The following is a 23,481-nucleotide window of genomic DNA, read 5'->3' as shown; positions in this document are numbered from 1 at the left end:
GAGAAAGGAATGTGAAATATGGGGAAACTGGGAAGGAATTAGAGCTCAGGCATTTCAAATGAGCACCTCTTCTTAAACTCACCAATTATTTCAGTCATTGCAGTAAAATGCAAGTAAAGTATTGTCCAAACAGCAGCAAGGAGACCGCCCTGACAGAGGGCTGTGTAGGAGACAGGAATACTCCTGGTTAATTAAACAAGGCAGATGAGGTGGCTCAGGGAACAGCTCCAAGGACAGCTGTGAAGGAACAGCAGGTACCCATCCTCCACGCCCACATGGAATGAGCAGATGATGCCAACCCTCAGGATACAAACGTCTCAGTACCAGAGGCTGCCATTTAGAATCACAGGATATCCTGTGTTGGGAGGGAGCTGCAGGTTCACAGTTTGTGGTAACTGGGAGTGGGGCTGCGATGGAGCCTCATCCCCAGGGGGCTCAGCAGTGAAGACAATGGCACATGGAGGGCTGAGGTTACTGAGCAATTACCAAAGGGAACAGGGGGCACACCGGTGTAAGGTGAGGGGAATAAAATGTTGCACTAAAGAGCAATAAATGGTGGAAGCTGTCTGATGGGGTCTGGTTTTAGGCTGTATGGGGATGCTTAAAGCTTTCTGGTATTGTTTGGTGGTGCTCTGTGTATTGTGGCTGTCTTGGCTGTGGCATGTGCTGTGAATATGCTGCAACAGGGACCCACAAGGATTGTTGAGTCCAATTCCTGGCTCTGCACAGGACATCCCCTAAAATCACCTGTGCATCTGGGAGCATTGTCCAAATGAACTCCGGCAGTCCCAGTGCTGTCAGCCCTTCCCTGGGGGTCACCCCTTTCATGAGCTTTCTCAGAAGGACTGAGCACCTGTCCTGCACTTAGCCAAAGATCAACTCCAGGAGAGGGCAGGCACAGAAGTCAAACCTGCCTCGAGCCTTGCCAGTTCAGGATTGAAATGGAAGAGCCCATCTCACAAAGCTGGCAAATGTGTCACCTTCTGCACCAGTAAAGCCAGAGCCACACCTGGAAATGAGCTGTGCTCCACAGGCAGGTACAAAGGACAGCCAGCAAAGGAGAACAGCAGGATGAGAGATCAGTCCCCAGCATCTCTGAGCTTGCCAGCCCAGCACCTGTGGAAGCAATTTGCACAGCAGGAGCTGTCCTGCAGAGCTCTGAGCAGCCACCAGCCAGCAGCACCCTCCTGTGACACAGTCCTGCAGCTGCTCTGCCTGAAACCCCAGAGCTGCACTTGCCTGGGCATCCCCAAATTCCCTGAAGGGGTGTCCCCTCCACCTGATGTGGCCCAGCCTCTGGCGAGTGCTCCACACTTCCATCCTGAGTTTGTACAAATTGTAAGACTGTGCTCTGTTAGACTGAGCTTTGTGGCTGCTCGCCTGAAAGACAAGGGACAAGCATTGCCACGTGTTTTCCAGAGGCAGCCTCTGATCCAGCACAGCACTAAGCCCTTCAGACAAATCTTGGAACAACTGACAACAAGAAGGGAGCTGGACATATAACATTCCAACATAGGCAAAACCCTCTTATTTCCAGCATCAAAGATGCAAAACCCTTTCTGCTTGTATCCAATTCTTTCTGCACACTTGTTGAGCAGGGAGATGGAGCAACCTTGTGCCAGGCTACACTCAGCCTGTTGTTTCTTCAGCAGGACTTCAGAAACCTAGACAAGCACTGATCTGTGTAAGAGGCTCCTGTAACTATCAGTGCTTTGGTTCCATTGCCTTTACTTTCATTACTTCATAGCTTATGGATCTGCTCCTGCTGGAGCTCTTTCTCCTGTTTTAGTCAATCCACAGACTGAGATATTCAATGAGAGGATGGGCAGAAACAGCGTTTTGTATGAGGATTACTTACAATTTAGTCCACAAAAGAACATAGTGCTCTGGTGCAGCTTCACAAACTGGAAATACAGGGAGATCTGGAAAGAACAAACCATAATTCTAAACATAACTGGCAGGATCCAGCTGGATCCATGCCCTCCCAATAGAGAAGGCATGGATATAATAAGGAGGAAATCTTGGGGTACTAGAAGATATAAGGAAACTCCACAAAGCAGTAAGTTTGCACTTCTGAGGTAGTTCTGTCCCCAAGAACTTGCACATTTGGTGCCCTGAACTTCATGAACCCCAGGACTACAGGCTGGAGAGCATTGCACAAGTACTACAAAGATTGTGATAAGCATCTGTAAAGATTAGGGTAAGGAGATCCAAATTTGAGGCTCAGTCTCCAGTATGGCAAATGCATTGGTAGGGAATAAGGAATCTGCAAAGATTGTTATGTGTAGTAAACATAATTCACGTCATTCCTTGTATGAAATATGTAATATTGGATACTTGTTAGATTATGCCCGTTTGTATTAGTTCCTCCCCCCTTTGCAGGAGAGACTGGGTGTATATTGGAAACTGATTTACAAGTAAAAGGATGTGGCTCGGCCAGGAGATGGGCCATGTCGGGACTCCAGGTGCTGACCATCAGGACTCCAGGTGTTGATCATCGGGTGATCATCTTGGGTAAACGACCCAAGATGGATATCATGGAAATCCTCAGACAGATCCATGTGAATGCAGCCTTCCCGTAAATCTCATCAGGGATTCACCTACTCCGGACACTGAATTATTCCTCCTCATCACAAAAAAAAAAAAAAAAAAAAAAAAAAAAAAAAAAATCTTATGAACCTATGGACTCTGAATAGAAGAAAAGACTGATTGCTGAAATCTTGGCCTCAGGTGGAATTTTCCCTATAAAAACCGCTTGGGCCAGGATGGAGGTGTGGGCATAGAGGGAAACCTCCTGAGGCTGACTCCTTGTTGCACACCCAGGGTCAATTCCCGGGCTCGGCACTGTCTTTTTCTGTGGCTGGCTAGATAGAATTTGACCGCTAATAAAATTTTTTTTTCCTTATTTTTAATCTGGCTGAATCAATTCTCATTTATAACATTTCAAGAGGGGAAGGAGAAACGATTGCCAGCACAGAGGCGCCGCTGTTTCAGTGAGCAGCAGCACCTTCCCACAGGCACAGGTGGGGCTTTCCCACAGAGTGTGAGCTCAGGAAAACACACCTCATCCCCAGCATTCATTTTGAATATAGTTTACAATCCCTTTTTGCTTCCAAATTGTTATTATTTTGCACTGATTTTGGGGATCTTTTGGGTAACTGAGCTCCCCTGTGTGTTTCTACCTTACCGAAAGCCAGAACTGTATCTATCTGGAAATGCTACTCTAATGAAGGAAGAAAAGATTATGCCGCATTAAAAAATGCCACTGTGTAGCACATGACCACTATTATCACAGCTGTGGTGCCCACATTAATTATGAGTTAGGGCACCATGGCAAAACCAAAGTGTTTTATAAACTGCCGGCGGTGCCACACGGACGGGCACAAGGCCGCCAACACCGAGGAGACCCCGGCTGTTCTGCGCTCCCTGAGCATGCTGGGACATGGAGTCCCCTCGGGGAGATCCCGCGCGGAGCGGAAGGGAACCGCGCACTACAACTCCCGCGGTTCTTTGCGCGCAGCGCCGTCTCCTAGGAGACGCGAGGATTTGAGGGGGGGTCCCGCCAGGCCGGAACTACAATTCCCATAGTGCCCCGCGCGCCGCCGCCGCCGCCATGGAGCGGCGTGTGGCGGAGCAGCTCCGCAGCGCGCTGAGCCCGCTCGGCCTTGAGGCGCACGCCTTCAAGGTAATGACATCACGGTTATGTCACTGGAATGGCGTCACTGCCCGGGGAGGTGGGGGGGAGCGGGTACCGGGGCTGCTTATGGACCCTCGCCCGCCGCGGCGGCTCCGCGGGGATGTGCCCGGCCCCGCTCGAACGAGCGGGGCCGGGCACATCCCCGCGGAGCCGCCGCGGCGGGCGAGGGTCGATGCCCAAACCGCCCGGGAGCACGGGTCAAGGTGTTGTTTGCATTAAAAGTACAAGGCAATGAGAGAAGAAGCCTTATAATTTGGAAAATTCAATGCCTAAAACAAATCCGGTGCAGAAGCCAGGTGAAAAGAATGCAGCTATCAGAGGGGAAAGCTTTTAGGCTTCTAGCACTCTCCAGATTTCATTGTGGTGTACTGACTATGTTCACTGACTGATGTTCACTGAGAAACCAGCAAAGCTTAGATTCCTATCTCTCTAATTCCTCAACATCTCAGTTCAGCACCTTCAGAGCCACAAAACTGATTTAACTTAGCGGTTCGTATAAGAATGTAAACTTTATAGTGAATCTGGTTTTTGTTCTGTGTTTCCTCATGGGCAATCTGGCTGCCACTGCCAGCTGCAGAGTCGCTATCAAAATTATTTCACTGATTATTTAGAATAATCCAGTACGTTTAATTTTCAAACTTGCTGCTCCATTATTCAGCATCTGTCTGACTGTTAGGCCTGGCTTTGTTGCACCCTGGGAGAGAGGGAGTTGTCATAACCTATAAAAAGACTGATGTAACTGTGCAGGGCATGAGGAGTGGGGTGCAGGGGGTTTGGGGCATGTCCTCCTGCACTTGGCAGTTGCAGGTCTGAGCCCTCCATGTCCTCCTGGTCATGCTTCCTGCTGCCCTGCCTTGATCTCTCGTTTCTGAACTCTGTTATAACATGTCCAGCCCTGGAATCAAATATCCAAATTTGGTTGTGTCATAATCCACGTGCTACTGGTAACAAATGTTTTTAGGGGGGGCTTAGCACTGCCAAGAGCTTCACATCCTTCATTCCACACAAGTGTTTTCTGCAGAAGTAAAACATGCAACTTGTCACACAAAACAGAAGCACCAGTTTCTTTCTGGCCCAAGATAAGAGAAAAAAAAAAACAATCCAAACCTGTAAAAGCTTTATCTGAACCGAACAATCTGATTTGCATTGGCAAGACTGATTGCTCATACTTCCCTCTAGGTTTCTGAGCAGAGCTGGATAAAGGGCAGACTGGAGCTGAAGGCTGTGTGTGATTCTTATCTCACAGCTCACAGCACAGCTTTCCCAAACTGAATCCTGGAGTGCAAAACAGCTTGGTTTGAAAGGAAGGCCCTGGGCAGGTTGCCCATCTGGGTTGCAGATGAAGGGGGCTACAGTTATTTCCACATTTTTACATTCCTGCATGTGCACTAGAGTGGTGTCTGTGTTCTAATGGAAATTTGTGTTTCTTTGCCAAGGTTGGGTGGTACAATGCTGTTCTGCAGCCAGGCTTCCACCTCCCCTACCCAGATGACACCCTGGCCTTCGTGGTCCTCAGCACGCCATCCATGTTCGACAAGGCCCTTAAGCCTTTTGTGAAAAAAGAACGATTAAAAATAATCAGGGATCCTGTGGATCAGTGTGTTTCCCATCATTTACTACGTGTGAAGGAGGTAAGAAGCCGAAACACCGATTCCATGTAGTGCTGTGTCACATCACCAGGTGGGTTGAGTGGCAGACAAAGCCCTGCAGGCTCCTGCTCTGCTCTCTGGAAGGGTGAAGCATTATTCATGAAGGAGGGAGCATCAGCAGGGTTTGGCTGCTTTACTTGCATGTTCTGCCTCTGGATGACACCATGCAGCTGTGAGGGAGTTCTGCAGGCACAGGCTGAATGCCCACAGCCTCAAACCTGCCAATAGACAGAATTCAGCAGCAGGATGTGGGAGTCTGCAGGCTTCACATGTGCCTGATTTGCTGCCATCCAGCAGTTCTGGAATGGCAAAGCTTTTTCCATGAGCCTGGGCTGATGTTTCCAAATTTTCCCAGAAATTCCCTGACCAGAGGGTGGATGTCATGTTTGACTACGAGATGCTGCCGAGCCGAAAGCCCAAGTTCCTGGCACAGACAGCTGCCCACGTTGCTGGAGCTGCATATTACTACCAAAGGAAGGATGTGAAACTCGATCCTTGGGGGAAAAAGGTGAGGCAGAAGCACAGTCTGGGAAGAACCACTGAACTGCAGCCATTGAACTGTACAATGATTGTTTGCTCACTAGTCACTAGTTCCTCTTGCAGGAAACTACAAAGTCCAGAGGACATACAGGTTCATAAAAGGGTTTTATGTGGGAATTGGAAGCTTCCAAGATTCTTCAAGGTAGCAGGGAGATGTGCATGAAGAGAAATATCTTAATCTGGTAAACCTACTTAGACAGAAGAATAAATGGCAGTGTAAAGGAAAACCTGTTGCTTAGAGCATTATAGAGTGGGGGAAAAATGCTCTGTGGTTAATTTCTGTAATAGATTTTCAGAAAGGAACCTCTCCCCACATTCCAAAGAGGTGAGTGTGGGCACCTGAAAATGGGAGAGAAATGCCATATATGTTCAGCTCTGTACAGCTCTCCAAGAGAAGGTTGGGAGAGTGAGCAGCATCTGATGCTTTGAACTCTAGTTGATTAGACACAAAGTGAGGCAGCCTGGATGTTTTTTTTTCTTCCAGAAGATCTTTGGAGTTTGTATCCATCCCAAGTATGGTGGCTGGTTTGCTATCCGGGGTCTCCTGCTCTTCCCAGACATTCAGGTGCCGTTCCTGGAACAGCCTGCCCCTGTTGACTGTGTGAGCACGGAGAAGAAAAGGATCGAGCTGCTGGAGCAGTTCAATTTCCACTGGCAGGACTGGCGCTACAGGGACATCATTGAAGTGAAGGAAAGGTACTCGGAGGAGCAGAAAGCCTATTTTGCCACTCCTCCAGCCGAGAGATTCCGGCTGCTGGGGCTCTCACAGGAAACCCAGAGAATCACATTTCACTGAGAAACCGGCGCGGTGGAGGGCAGAGGGCAGCAAAGGGTAACTCATGAGCACCGGCGGAGGAGGAGAAGGAGGAGGAGGACGAGGATGATTATGCTGGTACAGACGTGGCAAATCCAAGCAGCCTCAATGCAAACACTGCAATCAAAGCTTCCCAGAGACAGGGGCACTGCTCTGCGGTCTGGGGGAGGTGGGAGCCGTCTGCTCTGTGCTGCTGCTGATCTGGGGTGTCCTTTGGGTGTCCAGTAAGGTGCCATTAGCCTTTGGTTGGGAGTAGTTCAGAAATCCTGGCAACTTCAAAATCGGTGCTGGGCATTAGAGAAATCGCTTTTGTTCTCAATAATTTTCTTTCCGAATATTCTGTTTTTATTCTTTGTAGGTGTAGAAAAAAATTCAGTCATTGTACTACTTAGCTGGATTTTGACTAAACTTGGGGCAGGTACTTTTTTAGATGTAGCAAGCATTTTATTATCCTGTATCATGACTCTCCCTAGGAAACAGATGTCCAGTCTTTACAGTCTTGCCTAGGTCACATTTAAGCATTTATCCATTCATAAAGCTGACTGGAATATTTGGAAAGATGCTGAGTAATGTCCATATGATTGGAGGTTTTACTCACATTAAGATAACTGACTGAAAAAGGCAGTGGCCTTTTTTTTTTCAGCTAGACCACATTTGTGTTAAAAGTATTTTTCAGTGCCAGCACACAGCACGCCCCCACAAGGTACTGCCACAGTTTCCTGGTGTGCTTTTTGTGTGGCAAGGATTGTAAACCTGCACACATGTAAAAGCCATGGCACAAGGCCTTGTCATATGCACAGGCAAACTAGCACAGAAGAAAGGGAAATATTAATGACATTCATGTTACTTATATTGCTGCATAAAACATGTTCAGACAGAAACACTTTTTGCATGACTTTGTCCTGTTACATTTGTTCAGAGGTTGCAATGCACCTGGAAATCAGGAATTATTTTATCTTTGAGCAATTTGAGGCTCAGATCTCGTTAAAGTAATATAATACATTAAAATAATATTTTGTAGGAGTTGTTTTACTAGACTGCAGTGCAATGCTGCACATGGACAGGCACTACTTTACTTTTGATGGTATCAACATAATGATGAAGAAATACTCACTTTGCAGAACTGAGCCCTTTCTTTTTATCCTGGGATTCTTCGAAGTTTTTGGAGACCCCACCACAAAGGTTGCCCTCACCATTGTTCACTGCTTGATACAGTTGTTCATAGCCTGTACACTAACTCTTCATAATCCAAATTCAGGATAACGAGTTTGCTTCCCTGTAAAGAGAGTAGTGAGCATGTGATCACTGGGTTTGTTCACTGCATTTACTGTTACAAAAAAGTCTTTGTTGCTTTCCATGCTTTGTTCATCTCTGACTAAGGCAGACACCTGACTTAAAATGTGGTAGAGGTATTGTGATGTTTAATTTAATGAAAGAATGAAATTTGTTTAAAATTAGTTAGTTACAGAAATATTTCTGGTTCAAATTAGTTTGATATTTCAGCACTTTTAAACTGAACTGTAATTTAACAGGGGCTTGAGGTAATGGCTCATACTAGTAACAAAGAGAAAATACTGATTCTCTTAGAAGGATAAATATAGATTTAAATCAAATCTATCTTTTTATATTACAATTTAAAGTAAATTATTTTGATTTTTTGGTATTGATTTCTTACAAATATTTAATATTTTGTCTTAATTTATTAAACAGATAACCATGGTCACTGCATTTCAATTTCTGTAATTTATTTATCTTCAAATGGTATTTTGGTTACTAAATATACAAAGCTGTAAGTAAATCTCAGTACTGAGTATTTTTATTTAAACAATGCAATTCTTAGCTTGTGGAGAACTCAAGATGTTCAAGCAAGAATCAATAAAGGTGTTTTAATATCCTGAAAAGATTGAGGTACCTAAGACACACAGAGTCCAGTAACTGAAAACTAAGGAAAAAAATTGTTATCTTAGCAGAAGTTGGTAAACTATTATCACAGGCCACTGGGATATAACAAATAAAACCTACATCATATTATGAGTAGATTCAATAAAGGTTTATCTTTTCCAAGTCATTTCAGCAAGAGCATTAACAGCAAGCACCATGACAGTGCACTTCTCATTTCTTCCTCTGTTCTTAACAGTAACAAAAGTTCCGAATGTCTAGTGAGACATAACCGAGGGACTTTCTCTCAGCAGCATTAAAGTAAGACCTGTAAGTACTGGAATTTTTACTGGTTAAAACCTAATAGTGAACAGAGTCACAGGTCTGTGTTCCTTGTGCTTCTGGGAATACAGTTGTGTGTATCAGAACAGAGTGCAAATATTTAGCAATATCCATTCCTACTACAGTGATTTTGGAGTGACTTGGACTGGGCATTACTTTCTTTCTCTCAGCCAGCTCACTGAGATCCACAGCTGCACACTGAGATACACAGTGATTAGATTTCTGGTTGGAGTATAATGGCCTTTGTCTTATAAAATTGAAGTTTTGAGAGAACCTGTTTGACTTACCTCATCTCTTGGGACAAGACCAGACATGGTGAGGAATGGATCAGCCTTGGATCCTGAGGCATTGTGAAGGCATTCTTAGTTTCAGCCTTTGCAAATGTCAAACAAGTAATTGCAAATACTTGGATAGATTTACTAGTTCAAGTATCACATTTTACATTTTTAGACAAGCTTTTCTCTAAATCCTAATTTTAAAACATTAAAGACTCTTTTCCTCAGTATAACCAGTAGAGTGGGTATTCAAGAGCTGAACAGGAAAAATAAAAGTAATTAAAAGCAACTTGAATTTAAATTCAGTTTCAGCAACAAGATATTCGTACATTTCAAGCTAATAAAATAGTTTATGGAGAATTAACAAGTTTGTAATAGTTTTATGCATTTACGATTTATCTTTATGTTTTCCCTATTTTTACTTCATTAACCTAAAAATAAATGAGACTTTTATAACAATTAAAGATTTGACAGACAATGCCAGTTAAATACAAAGCACAGTCTAACCTTGTGACCAGCAGCCATCGGAGTTGTTGCTCAGAAAAACCCCTCGAAAATACTGTTGATGGTTTTTGGTATCAGTTTGAATCAGTTTCATTTCTGTGATAACAATAATAAGCACTAAAGTTTCTTTGTGGTATGAAGAAGAGTGTGGCAACCTTATTCCTGATACTGACTTGTTTCTTTCTCCTATAAAAAGAGTGACTTGTAACAAGGCTGTTTTCCTCTGAACTATGGAAAATGAAAGATGTTTTGCTGTATAAATCAGTGCTGGTGTGCCAGACAAAAATAGCCATCCTTAGGAGAGTAGGGAACTCTTCTGGTTTGTTGTTTTGATTAGGGTTTTAAAGTCTGGTTTGTGTTGAGTTTTGTGCTATGTTTTTGTTTTGGTTTTTTTTTTTAGGGCTAGATTGCCCTCCTCTGGATCAGTATCATAATTTTACTCATTCAGTATAATATGGATGTTGTCTTATTCATTTGTGATGAAAATTATTGTTGGTGTAGCTACTGTTTGACATGGGTTATATTTCTGAGAATGCACGCTGACTTGAATTTAAATTGAATCAAAAAACCCCTGAGTTAAGACTGAAAACATAGAAAGACAGAAAAGATAGTGACAGCTACTGGTCAGTGCCAGTGTAGTTATCAGCACTCTTAGTTAAGCCTTATGCAAAAAGTGTATTTAATAAATTAGCTTTGAATACTAACTTCAGCAGCAGCAGTTCAGAACTTCCTCTGAGGGTAGTGGTTTTGCTGCTCACTGCAGTAGAGAAACAGCTGCACCTCTGCAAGCTGAACTTTCACAGATTCACCAAAATAGACAAATGTATTCATGAGAGGGTTTGTGCTGTTTCATTGGCTTCCTGTGCTGTCATGTATCCTGTGACAGATCATCCATCACGTTTCCTTCAGAAAACAGAACAGAGCACTTCCCTTCTAGGTTTTCAAGGAAGAAACAGAGCACCAAGGAGCACAAATGAGCTTTTATTTTCCCTCTGTGATTGAAAAAGATGTTCACATTCCTTATGAAATATGGTGGGAAAGTTGAAAGAATTTATTATTTTGTCATAATGAGTAGGAAGAAAATTTAGTGGAATGATTAAAATATGTTCAGTAATATACTAAGATCTGCAAAATGTGATTATATATGCATACAAATATTTGAAATGACTACTATCATTCACTAATATTACATCTGTAATTCTCATGTTATCTTTGTTGATGTATGTACATAACTCGGTGAGAAAGCTTTTAACAGCTGCATGTTTTCTTTTCCCCCAAACACCTTGAAGAGTTCTGAAGATCAGACACACATATACTAAGGTGCTTGGGGATTTTTTTCCTCATGTAGAACAAACCATGGGGCAGGAAAATTCCTTTAAGTGGATTACAGGAGTGGAGGGATTTTTGTTTCCTAAATTTATGCAGAATCATTGCTTTTTCTGTGAATGTATAAACCTTCTTCCTTTTAAAGGAATTAGTCTTAGGTTTTAATTTCATGTCATAACCTTTTTCCCAGTATTGTTCAGACTAGTCTTGAATCATTCACTGTTGCTTTAGTCTTCCAAAACATAAAGAACTGCCTTATTGTTGTGAAAGATGAATTTGATGAAATAATCAATTTCAGGCTATGATGTTTTATCAAGTGTAGATTGAAGACTTTTTTCCTTCCTAGACAAAAGATATGGTTTAATTCATCAGTGCTGATACTTCAAAAATCTGTTGCTGTGGAATATGGAACATAAACCTACTGAACTTGGTGTCAGAGGACAGTGCAACCTTAATGACTTCACATATATTTAGTCACATATCTATGCTCAAAAGGTTTCTTGCACAGAAACATTCTAAATTCAGACACACGTCCCCATAGTATGTACAGTGATTCAAGTTTCAGGTGAAAGAGCCAAATTTCACATTGAAGTCCAAACCTTTCATCACTAGGTGTGGTGAGAACTGCTTCCCACAGGCTCAGCTCTTGTTCAGGAACACTGCAAACAACTCACAGCCTGTTCTCCTGCAGCCACCCAGGGCTGTGCAGCACAGGGCCGTTGGTAATGCAGTTCTTTGACTCTACATTCAAGGCAAACTCCTGGTTTTTATTTCCAAGGATTAAAAATAGAGGTACTATATTCATGAGCAAAACCAATTTCTTTTGATTTCCTTGTTCAGTGTTCTTTTTGTATGTACCATTAAACTGTATTTAAAAAAAAGGAGACAGTAACAGCTCTAACACTTTCTAATTAATTGTCCAAACATGCTGCATTCCACCACTCTGCACTTACCTCATTTCACCCTTTGCAAAATAGAACCAAGACATTTCTGGTTTAAGTCCCCTATCTGTCTAGCAGTATACCTCAGAATACACATTTGCAGACTGTCAGGTAATACAGTACTGAACACCAGACCCACTGAAAATTTCAGACAATTAATGCAATAAACCTGAGTATTTTAATATCATTTTTACATAACTCTTATTTTGATGTGTACCATTACTAAAAGCTGCTTTCATGAAGCTTTTGCAAACAGACTTTCCTAACCAAAGGGCATCATTTTGCAATACCTGTGAGATAAAAAATTCTTGCTTTTGTTCTTTGAACTTTATTGATTTGCTGAACAATCCAATAACATATTCAACAAAGGCCTGATTAAAAGGATGGAATACTCGTTAAGAAAATTCTTTAGAGAAAACATTCGTTTGAAAAAGAAAATAGTACTTTTAAACCATAGTAACTTTTTATACTATTTTTCAAAACTACTAAGAAGCTCGCTTTGTAACAAAGTGATAATTCTTTAAATATTAAGAGGCAATTTCTTTCTTCCAAGCATCTAAATATAAATACACAGTTGTTAATTTTGAAATTACTAACTCAGAAGTTGTACAAAATCAAGTAAAGGTTAGGTTCTGTATTTTGAGTATTGAACATCACATCCTATATATGCCAAGATATATAGAATTTATGTCTGATGCACAGCTTTGTATTATACATTTAAAAAAAAAAATCAAGTTGCTCCTACACAAACACTATTTTCTGAAAATTTAATTACAAATATCTGTCACAAGCATGAAGGAATAATTTTTTAAAAATTCTGGATATGAGAGAGCACGATTTGTGTGTATTGGGTTTGTGTGGCAGAATTTGGTAATGGGGGGGTGACAGGGGTGGCTTCTGTGAGAAGCTCCTTGAAGCTTCCAAGGAAGCCACCACCAGCCATCTGTGGGATAACAGAGCTAAGAATGGGGGAATGATTGTGTAACAACCTGCAACTGCAGAGGAGTGAGAATGTGAGAGAAACAGCTGTGCACACACAAGGTCAGTGATGGAGGGGGAGGAGGTGCTCCAGAGCAGATTCCCCTGCAGCCTCATTATTTCTCATTATCCTACTCTGATTTGATTGGTAATAAAATTAAGCCAATTTCCCAAGCGTGTTTTTCCTGACACAGTAACTGGTGAGTGATCTCTCCCTGTCCTTACCTTGACCCATGAACCTTCCACTCTATTTTCTCTCCCCTGTCCAGCTGAGGAATGGCTACATAAATCCCCAGGAATCACAGCAATCAGTAACAAATTAAGAGATCTAGGACAGAGACACAGTAAAATATATTTCAGTTTCCCTTCACCTGACTATTCTAGAGAAATAAATGAATAAAGGTTATATTCATAAGCACTCAAACTAGGAAAACAGATGTGCAGTCACTCACACATTAAAAAGTAGCAAATATCACATCTATCCTTTCTGATTTACATCTTCAGGGAAAATCCCACTAGATAACTACCCATCCTGTCACATTCAAGAACTGCTTGAGTGAGGCTTTTACCTCACTGGGAAATATGGCACCTGTTGATTGTGAAAGCAAAAGCAGTTTGTAATTGTAATGAAAATACAATCTGTATCTTGATACATGGAAAATTCAGTTACTAAATTATAGTTATTTGATTATCATAAAAGTTACACCAGTCTAAGATGTCATGATGCAAGGAGTGGGGTGTAAGCCCCAGAACACTTACTGGAGGAGATTTCAAGCTACATCTGAATCAATACAAACTTGAAACAAATAAAGTTAAACTCTTCTTGGTTTGAAGAAGTTCTGTTACCCATTTTTTTGTGTGTTATTTTCTTGGAAATGTAAATAATGTAAACATTAAAATGACAGCATAGCAAACCTTCCTGGGAATGACTAGTGTGGCTGAAGAATAAAAAAAAATGTTTAATTGCATTGATTCCCACTCTCGATCCTTTGATGCACACATGTAGTACAGTTCCTAATCCACAGGGATTTTGTTTATTGGCTGTTTGCAGTTTCCACAGTATCAGCACTCACCTGTGACTGTGATGCTTAAGCAGGTACAGTTTGTAACCTCCCAGTGTGGGGGAGCTCAAGGTGGGCAGGACACACAGGAAAGTAAGTACAGCATGTGAAGGGAACTCCTCACAGCAGAGTGGGATGAAGAAATGAGCACAAAGGGTTTCTACAGGACACTGCTATGCCCAGATGTGCTGCAGGGCAGCTCTGACCCCTCCTCCTGACAGCAGCCACAGCTGGACACAGCAGCTGGTGGGGTTGGAACCACCCTCAGACCCTCACCCCTTCCTCCCAGGCCCTGGGATGGGCACATAAAGATCCCTTCTGGGAGAGAGTTCAGGAACAGAACATGAGAAAAATCCTTTATCCTCTAGGTCCAGGGGTAGGAGACTAAGTAGCTACAAAATCACTCTGTACAACTACCTAAAAGGGGGTTGTAGTGAGGTGGGTTCAGTCTCTTCTCCCAGCTAATGGGCAATGAAACAAGAGGAAATGGTCTCAATTTGCACCAGGATAGGTTTGGATTAGATACTAGCAAAAGTTTCTTCACTGGAAGGGTGGTTAGGCATTGAAACAAGCTGCCCAGGAAAGTGGTATAATTATTACCAGGAAGAATTAAAAAAACTATGTGTATGTCACACTTGGAGACAGTGCCCTTCAAGTAACTGCTGTCATTGGTTTTACTTTCAAGCCTAATGTAACAAGGTAAGTTTTGCATTAGTTTAGCCCAAACTTTACTCATTGTCACTTGCTAGAAAATAAAGTTGGGTAACTTCTTATTCAGCCAAGATCATTTATATTCATTTTACTAGACCATATAAATGCCCCTGTAACTTATCAGTGTCTTCCTGGGAAGCTGGCCTCATTTGTTATCTTGAGACTTTGGATTTTTTAAAAATTAAGCAGAAGTTATCCAGCTAAACATTACTTTCACCTATGTTCATGGGGATTAGCTACTTTATCAGATATTGAAGTATTTGGTACCAAGGCTTCTGCCACATCCTTTTTGGAGCTGTACAAAACAAGTTTACTACTCAAGGCATACAACTTTCACTTCTGAGTGACACAAGTAGCCCTGGGCCTTATCTTTGGTGTTGCTGACTTTAAGCAGGACAGAACTTGTTTACGACTTGAGCTGAAGATGGTTACAAGGTCCAGTAAGAATTTAATCTTTACAGGTACATGAAGATCACAGGGCTCTAACTCCCTTACTTTGTTAGGCAAGAGCTCACACCCAAGTCCTCAGCTTTGAAGTTTAGCCCTATCCCAAGCCACACTGAACTGTGAAGCTACCCAGCAGTCACAGCTTTGGTGTAACTTAAACCAGTCATGTGCTCTGAGTTTTATATAACCACTTGAAATACAAAGATTAAAGACAAGGCTGAGCACACCTGAGTACCAGATTTTATAATGCCACCCTTTTGATCTGAATCATATGACAAGCTAATGGATAACTGGCACATTATTACCCCCATGACATGTAGTGGGAAAAACTGTGGATGAATGTTGTATATTCAAGGAAGTTTCCTTTCCAGAAAGCCCAGTATTCCACTCCCACAGAGACAGCAATCAAACTCAATGTTGGATTCCCAGGAATGACATGAACAGTCAGTTTTGGCTAAAGTAGATGCCAGAATGACTATGCTGACATGGTGCATGAGGAGATGCCTGTCTTTGTCAGTCACATGCTCCACACAATACCACAGTGCCCAGAGTTTAAGCCTGACAGCCTGACCCTCCATCTAGCAGCCAAATCATGAAGAGTGTGAGAAGTATGTTATGACTTCAACATGCAAACCAAGTCTTTTTCTCTCCAATCTAAAGGAGCTGTAGTAAAATGCCTTTAGGACTCAAGATGTCTACAGAAAGCTTTCAGAAGTGCAGCCTGCACTGCTCCCAGGTCTCCTGATAACTACATATAAGAACAGTAGACAGTGTGCTATTTTCACAAGTTTAATAGAGTTACAAAAGGATACCACTGCTCTATGTAACACATGGCTAACCACAGACACTGCATTGTCACTAAGGTCAATAGGGCTTGATGAACAGATACTGATCGTTAGGATTTGCTATGAAGGTACTGTCAACAGGACAAACTTTCCTTCGAGTAAAAAAGTTACTGTTAATAACTATAACATGATCCCTTGACTCAGATGCAATGACTTAAAGTTCAGTAACTGATACTTGCTCTTTATGTAAGGCATTACTAGTTTCCACTCAGGCTGAATGTTTATTTCTGCTTGGCGAAATACTCTTTACTTTTCTGAACATCAGGCTTGATTGTGTCACTCCCAGGCTTCCAGCCAGCTGGGCACACTGAAACGATAAGAACGTTTAAGTCTTACCAGCTGCTCCTGCAGAACATGTTTTACACAACATTAAAGCAAAGTAGCAACTCAGAACATGTACAGATCTTTGCAACATACAGACCATGCACTCAGTGTCACATGATGCTCTGTTTTGGTTGTTTCTATTTGTTCACTGGGCAGCAACACCCAGACCAGGTGTCTGCCCAGGCAACAGTGGGTCCTTTACACAAGCACTTCTCCTAGCCCCACTTAAAAGCTTCTGGGAAGTTTGATAGCAAAGGTAACACCAACTCCAGCACCCAGGTCAGAAAGGCTCTAACACCACACTACACTTATCTCCTTGGATGCAGACTAGTCTGTATTCCCCTTATCTTTAATCCACCCTAGTCCAGCCCTCCAGCTGAATGGGGCAAGGGAAAAAGTGTTCAACTGTCACTGGTTCCCCTACATGGCTATCAAAAAGCCACTATGATGCAGAGGTCTCAAACTTCCAGCAGGTCCTTGAGCAGCATTTTTTGAACAGTGTTCCTTCTTTACTGCCATGGAATGCTGGATGCTAGCTCCATTCAGGACTGGCAATTTTAGCCACAGAATGCTCAGCTTCTGAGTGTTGCTACACATCTTAGTCTGGTCTGTCCTGATTTAGATGTTACTGCAGTCCTAAAGTTCTCAAGGAAAACCTTTTGCCAGGTTTTGATTACTCAAAGGTGCAGTAAACACCTAAAGGCTTCATTTGTATGACATGTGACCTCTCCATCATCAAATGTTTGGGATGTCTCCTCACATGACATATGTTTATATGACACAGTCACAAAAGCAGTTTATTTTAATAAAACCTGCCACTGATTTACCATTTCTGGGGCACAGTAAGTATGACCAGCAGCAACACATGTCATTAGTTAATGACAACTGAAGACTACTCACACTTGCATAACAATTTTGAGTTTCTGTAACTTGGTTCTAAGTTTTTATCTACAGTGCCTTTTTTTTTTTTTTTTTTTCACACTAGCAGAAAAACTGGCAGTATCAAATACCTTATTCCTTCTGAACTATGGGGACAAAGACTCTCATCCATTTTACCCTCACTATATACTGACAGAAAGATCAGCAGACTTACAGGAATTTTAGTAGTTAGTCTAACAGACTACATAAAACACTACATTAGTACTGATGGTCTCAACCTACCAGATCTGAGAGCAGAATCTAAATCAAGCTTACTCTTACAGGCTAAGTTACTACATGTTCTTAATTTCTGTCTCAAGTATTTTCTGTGTCTATGTGCTGGAGAAGACATCCATCACCAAATTGATTTAAATGAAATCTCAACACGAGCAAGTACTCAAGGGATATATAATTAGAATAGGATAAAGCATTATGGTGTCCTTCAACAAGCAGATTTACAGAACCAGCTGCATTTCAACAGTCACAATTACCTGCTGTGCATAGATTGATACATGTACTTAGTACCTTTCAGTAACCCTTGATTTAACCTGCCTAGTTAATACTGCTCTTCAGAGAAAACATTAGATTGAAAAGCTCTCTTACCTTCTCCATGTTTATCTGTAAACTGGAAGGCCTGGACAAGTCTGAGGGTTTCATCAACAGAACGGCCAACAGGAAGATCATTGATTGTAATCTGCCTCAAGATCCCCTTCTCATCAATTATGAACAGACCCCTAAAAACAAACAAAAACTAGCCTTGAAGTTAAGTATAGCTTTTGAAAGGCTGATTAGACTGACTTGAGTTTCAAAACCTCAGGTTCACTGTTTAGTTATGGCACCATTTGTGCCATTTACTGTGACCTTTTCCTATAAACTAACACCTTGGTGCATGCACAGCAATGGAACAGCAGCAGCTGGAATCCCAACAGGTACTAGGAGGGACAGTGCAAGTCAAAGCACTGACACAGGAAGATACTCCTTAAGGAAGATACTAGTAGGAAAAAAAAAGGAAGAAAAATCCAAGGAAAAAACAAATTCAAGGAGAAACATTCTCACATTAAAAAAACCTCACTACACACTGTTCTCAAAAAGACAGGCAACAGCTCATCAGTCCTCCAACACCAGGTTAAGAGTTAGCTGAAGTTCAGCTCCCTTGGCAACTTTTATGAACAGCAGACTAAAGACTTGGGGTTTAATTAATCTGCACTTTGATCACTGGACTAATTACTTGCAATCATGTTCAAGACTACATATGTCTTTCATTACCACTGTTTGCAGCTCACATGCATGAGACTCCTGCACTGAGCAGCAGGCAAAGGGAAGCAGAATTTATCTTAAAGGTAATGGAAGCCTAAGCACCACAGAGAACCAGGGACCATCTCCCCTTGTAGGAGTGTCTGACAGCCTGCAGGAGCTCACACCTAGAACAGCCAACAGCTTTAGCTGCCTGCAGGTGTTCAAGTGAACACAAGCTGTGTTCATCTCTCATGTCCATGCATTGCAATGTTATTTTATCAGCTCCTTCACCTCTGGCACATTACCTGTATGCAATACCTTCATCCTCCTTCAGCACTCCGTAGTCTTTGGCAATGGCACGTTTTGTGTCAGAAATCAGGGGGATTTTCATAGTGCCCAAACCTCCCTGTTTCTTAGGAGTGTTGATCCTAAAAGAAGTTTACACATTAAAAACATGGGCAGATCAGAATGAGGGCTCAAAATACAACAGAAGCTGATCCTTTCTGCAATATCATACTCAATCTGCCATGTAGCAACAGAAGAACTGATGGCAAGTATGCTCAGCTCTGTTCAGCAGCACCTGGCACTACCAATATTTACCAAGTGCCTTTGAATATGCTCAGGACTCAGTTCCTGCAAGAACTGAGGCCAGGCAGAACAGTCTGTTGGGTTAAAAGGCTGATTCTTACCAGGCAAGGTGACAGAAGTGAGAGTCAACAGAAGCTCCAATTACTTCACAGTTGATTTTCTTGAATTCATCAGCTCTGTCACTGTAGGCAATGATTTCAGTTGGACAGACAAAAGTGAAGTCCAGAGGGTAGAAGAAGAACACAACATATTTTCCTAGAAAAGCAGTACAAGCAGTTAATCTGTTTGTTTTTTAAGAAAAAGCAAACAAACCAACCCCACCAAAACATGGAAAAAACCTAAACAACCACCTTAAAACCCCACCTGACTGAATTCCCCAAAACCAGACTGCCAAATTTAACAGGGAATCCTTGTCTCTTAGGTCTACTCCCACAGGCCTGCCCCAAGTACAGCTCTGGGTATGCTACACCAGAAGACCCCATGGCTGACCCTTAAGAGAGAAATGCCACAGATCTGAAAGGCTACCAGACAAGGAGACATTTTAACTGAGTAGTCTGTACCGACTCATCACCCTCATGTAGCCTGCAGCATCATTAGAAATGTACTTCTAAAGCCATCAACATGAGTATTTGATACTTCAGGCTCTCCCTTTGCTTTTAGTAAAGCTTTTTTTGGCAAAGCAGGCATATTACCAGCACTCTAGAGAAAGGGACTTTGTTAGATGAAAGAATTTACTTTCCATTGACAAAGATGAGACAGAAGATGTTGCTGTTCCACAGTCTGGAAGTGTTACACCAGTTTCAGTATGATACAGGGCAATAAGCCTGATGCAAGGTAACAATTCAGAGAGTTTTATGCTCACTGTTATCAGTTATCACAGTGGGGACATTCAGTCAGGCTGCTGACAGCCTTCTAAGCATACTGCAGCCACCACTGCACAAGTTCTGATCTCCAGCCCACTGCCAAATGGTCACTAGCAATTCAAAGCCAAACCAAGGTGCACCTTCAGATACCCTCCAGTCCTTCCTATGGCCAGACCATCTGTGTAATTAGAGAAGCACATGAAATTACCTTTGTAGTCAGAGAGCTTGATGTCTTTGAACTGTCCATCTGGCATTACAGCCGTGGCAGTAAAGTCAGGAGCTGGTTTTCCAATGAAAGCCTTTCCTGAAGACATCTTGATTTAACCTAGACAGGAGTCAACACCAATACAGTTTAGATGGCAGTACATTTGCAGCTGGAAGTAAGGATTTATTCAAAGCATCTTATCAATCTAGATTAAACACCAAAGACAGTTTATCAGCACTTGCTCTTTAAACAAGGCTTAGGGGTTAAATGAGTTTTGTCACCTGGGTAGTTGAACCACTATAGAGACTGCCAGCACTTCAAAATCTATGGCACATGGCCTCCTAAAGATACAGTAGTGGTTATCTAACCACTAATAGCTCAGCGTCTGGCAAACTCCTAGCCTAGAGCTTTACTAGTACTCAGAAAACCATACCATTCCACATGGTGGAAGAGTAGGAAGTATGTTTTCCAGAATTTTCAAGGAGAAGAACCTTGTTCAATTTTACAAGGGAATTTAAGACCTCAAACTTGAGCTTCCTGTTGATTCTGAAAGAATCTGTTAATCTCCGGGGAGCATTGCTCTGCATAGCTATACTTAAACCTTTTGAACAATTCAATCCTTTTTTATTTGCAACCAGAAAAACTTGTGGCACACATGGAAATCACATTCTATGTTAATTACAATTTCAACGAGTCTAAATCAGTACAGCCAGGTTGTTTCCCCTTTATTTCTGTTGAAAAAGAAAAAAAGGGTACACAAGGATAAGAGAATGCTACTTCTGGCTGTCTCCCCCAAAAGCTTGTCATCTGCAATACATCCCGTGCAGTATTTTTGCTCAGTCTGGGAGTGTAGTACAACTCTTTAGAATTCCAGAGCATAATCTTTCAAATAGGTAACTCTACAAACGTAATTTCTGCAGATCACATAATATTCTTAGAAGCTATTTCACTTCATTCTACACACTGCAGCACTGGCTGCCTTGGAGATGAAAAACACCTCAAAGGTTAGCATGACTCTCATGTTGCTAAGGAAAGCCAAGAGCCAAGGATTGTTCCAAGTTGTGCCTGCAAGGCACCAAGTCCGTTCTAAAAAAAGTTGAGAGCACCTCATTTCTTGGCTCCTTCCCCCTTGCCAGACACTTTTTTTCCTGGAGAACTAGCCCACAAGTCAAACATTTAGCTTTGAACCCACACCTAGCCTTTTTAGAAATGGTTTCCTTTTGCAAGTTTCTTTTACACACCCTGACAGTAATAATCCACCTCTTTATTTTCATTTTGAGAAGTGCCCACACACTCAGCATTTCTAACTGTAAAACAAAGCTCCTTATCCCCATGTTCATCCAAGGGTTTTTAGTCTTTAACTGCAGCAGACTGGGAGCGAATATGGTGGCCAGGACTAGAGATCATTTGTAGGATGCAGTGAAGTAGCCTGGCAGGAGGACATCAAGAATCCTGTACACACAAATGGAGCTGTGGCTCTCAAAGTGCAGTTCTGCAAGAGGGACAGGGGAACAGCACAGTATTTATTTGAGATGCCTCCAACTAGCAAGTTTTATCTTATAAGCAAGAGCTGCTCAGCCTGGAGTGCATGACCCCACATTTTTATCACTGAATTACATTATTTTCTGTTATCCCAGCTCAAGGTCATCCTTTTGCTCAGTACTATGCCAGTCCTTCTATATTTATTCCATCAGCAATTCTCTGGAGTATTTCACTAGATATTCAAGGTCAGACCGCTCTTTTATACTTCCCCTTTCTAAACTACAAGTTATTGCCCCTTTCTCTGGTACCATTAAAATATTTTAATATTTGCAGGAGACTTTGGTTGCCTCACACTTCAAGAGAGCCATGTGCTTTCCTCAGAGCACCCGCTGTGATCTGCCAACCCTTCTGCTATTCCCTGTGGGGTCCGCGCGTGTTCTGCTCGGATTTTTAGCCACAGCATTTCCTAACCCGCAGAGGAGCAGACCACAGAATCATTGTTACTTCCGTTCATTCTGCAGGAAAGTAGAATGAGCACCTTAAACCAAATACACTCGAATCCGGCCAGAGTATCTTTGTTGCTCATAGCCGCAGACGGCCTCAATTATCTTCAAACAGCAATTATAATGAGCCAGGCCTGCTCTCTTGAGCGAGCGATTTCATACCTTTAGGGTGCCTCGAACAAAAGCGAAAGGCCGTTTCAAAAGGCGCCATCAGCCTCCCCCTCTGCCACCTCCAGACTGTCACACAACGCGGTCGAGCCGCGGCCGCGCTCGGGGTGCGACACCGAACCGCGGGCATCGCGCACGGACCGCGGCACGCGTGGGGCCCCGGGGCGGCCCCCGAGCCTGCCCCCGCTCTGCGACCGGGGAACCCGCCCCCTGCACGTCCCCGAGCCGCAGCCAGCGCTCGGCTTTGGGGTTTCTTAAGGCTTAGGAGCGAGATGCCGCCTCCTTGTCGGGGAAGGGGCCGCTCGGCTCCCTGCGGGCGCCCTGCGCGCTCCCCGCCCGCGGCTCCGCCCCGCGCAGCGCTGATAAAGGCCGGAGCGTTGGAACGACTTCTCTGCTCGCTCTCCCCGCCAAAAAAAGCCCAAACCAAAACCAGGGGAAACTGAACACGGCGGTTCAGGCGGCAGCGATCCTTCGGGAGCGGGACGCGGGGAGAAAGGGCTCGCCCCACGCGCCTCGTTCAAGCGCGCATCTGAGCAGAGGGGGAGGGGAAAGCGAACAAAAAACCCACCCAAAGCAGTAACAAAAACCACACAAAAATAAAATTAAATTTTAAAAAAGCCCAAAACACTGTGCAGAGCCCGCAGCAGCCCCCAGGGCCCCGCACACTCACTCACTCGCAGCGCCGACCCGCTCACAGCAGCCGCTCCGCCCGGCCCGCTCTGCCGCAGCCCCGCCGCGCCGCCCCCTTTATAGCGGCGCGATCTCGCGAGCGGACGCGCGGGGAGGGCAGCGCGGCCGCGCCTGCCAGGGCAGCATGACTTGGCAGATCCTTCCCCGGAGAGAGTCCCGGGAAGTGCCGCGCAAATCGCCAATGCCGCGGTTATAAACGATTGATGGGCTTGGTGCAAGAAGCGATGGCGTTTTTAGTGCCCTAATTGACCTAGCTATGATTATTTGAAGTCCTCAGAGGGCACGCAGGACTTTGAGAGAGGGAAAGGGATGACTGGCATGTCATTCATGTGAATTAAGTGTTGGTCATTGACAGAAGTAAAACGAAACCTCTCACGAGCAGAACAATGTGTGTTCGCAGTGTTACACAGGTGCGGTGCCAAATCTCCATCCTCTCGCTCTGCATTACCCACTGCCCCCTCTCCCTAATACTCGTCCCAAGGCTTTCATTGATTCT

The 23,481-nt window shown here is 43.2% G+C and overlaps 2 protein-coding genes across 6 annotated transcripts in view; one reads left to right on the top strand and one right to left on the bottom strand.

The window, feature by feature from the left end:
* The first annotated feature begins 3,541 nt into the window (after positions 1 to 3,541).
* Positions 3,542 to 8,428, top strand: MMACHC (metabolism of cobalamin associated C). The gene is made up of 4 exons (XM_021528547.4): positions 3,542 to 3,685; positions 5,134 to 5,328; positions 5,702 to 5,854; positions 6,371 to 8,428. The coding sequence occupies exons 1-4, from the start codon at positions 3,614 to 3,616 to the stop codon at positions 6,680 to 6,682; spliced, it is 732 nt and encodes a 243-aa protein (XP_021384222.2). The 5' UTR covers positions 3,542 to 3,613; the 3' UTR covers positions 6,683 to 8,428.
* A 7,508-nt stretch (positions 8,429 to 15,936) lies between these two features.
* PRDX1 (peroxiredoxin 1) overlaps positions 15,937 to 23,481 on the bottom strand; it is a 33,326-nt gene continuing 25,781 nt past the window's right edge. Inside the window, exons 1-6 of one of the 5 annotated variants that reach the window (XM_085585734.1) lie at positions 22,290 to 23,016; positions 20,146 to 20,262; positions 19,176 to 19,329; positions 18,792 to 18,914; positions 17,854 to 17,984; positions 15,937 to 16,315 (exon numbers count right to left, since the gene is read on the bottom strand). In XM_085585734.1, the coding sequence (XP_085441860.1) occupies positions 16,230 to 16,315; positions 17,854 to 17,984; positions 18,792 to 18,914; positions 19,176 to 19,329; positions 20,146 to 20,251 (600 nt within the window). In that variant the 5' untranslated portion in view covers positions 20,252 to 20,262; positions 22,290 to 23,016 and the 3' untranslated portion in view covers positions 15,937 to 16,229. Of the gene's footprint in view, positions 16,316 to 17,853; positions 17,985 to 18,791; positions 18,915 to 19,175; positions 19,330 to 20,145; positions 20,263 to 20,575; positions 20,684 to 22,289; positions 23,017 to 23,481 lie in introns of those variants that run through there. The other 4 variants (XM_021528565.3, XM_021528555.3, XM_085585735.1 and 1 more) reach the window with 4 other exon arrangements.

The sequence above is a fragment of the Lonchura striata genome, chromosome 8 (assembly GCF_050655825.1).
Source record: "Lonchura striata isolate lonStrDom1 chromosome 8, ASM5065582v1, whole genome shotgun sequence".
Classification (NCBI taxonomy): Eukaryota; Metazoa; Chordata; class Aves; order Passeriformes; family Estrildidae; genus Lonchura; species Lonchura striata.
The sequence above is the reverse complement of the archived record's forward strand: the minus strand, read 5'-3'. Positions and strand labels throughout refer to the sequence as shown.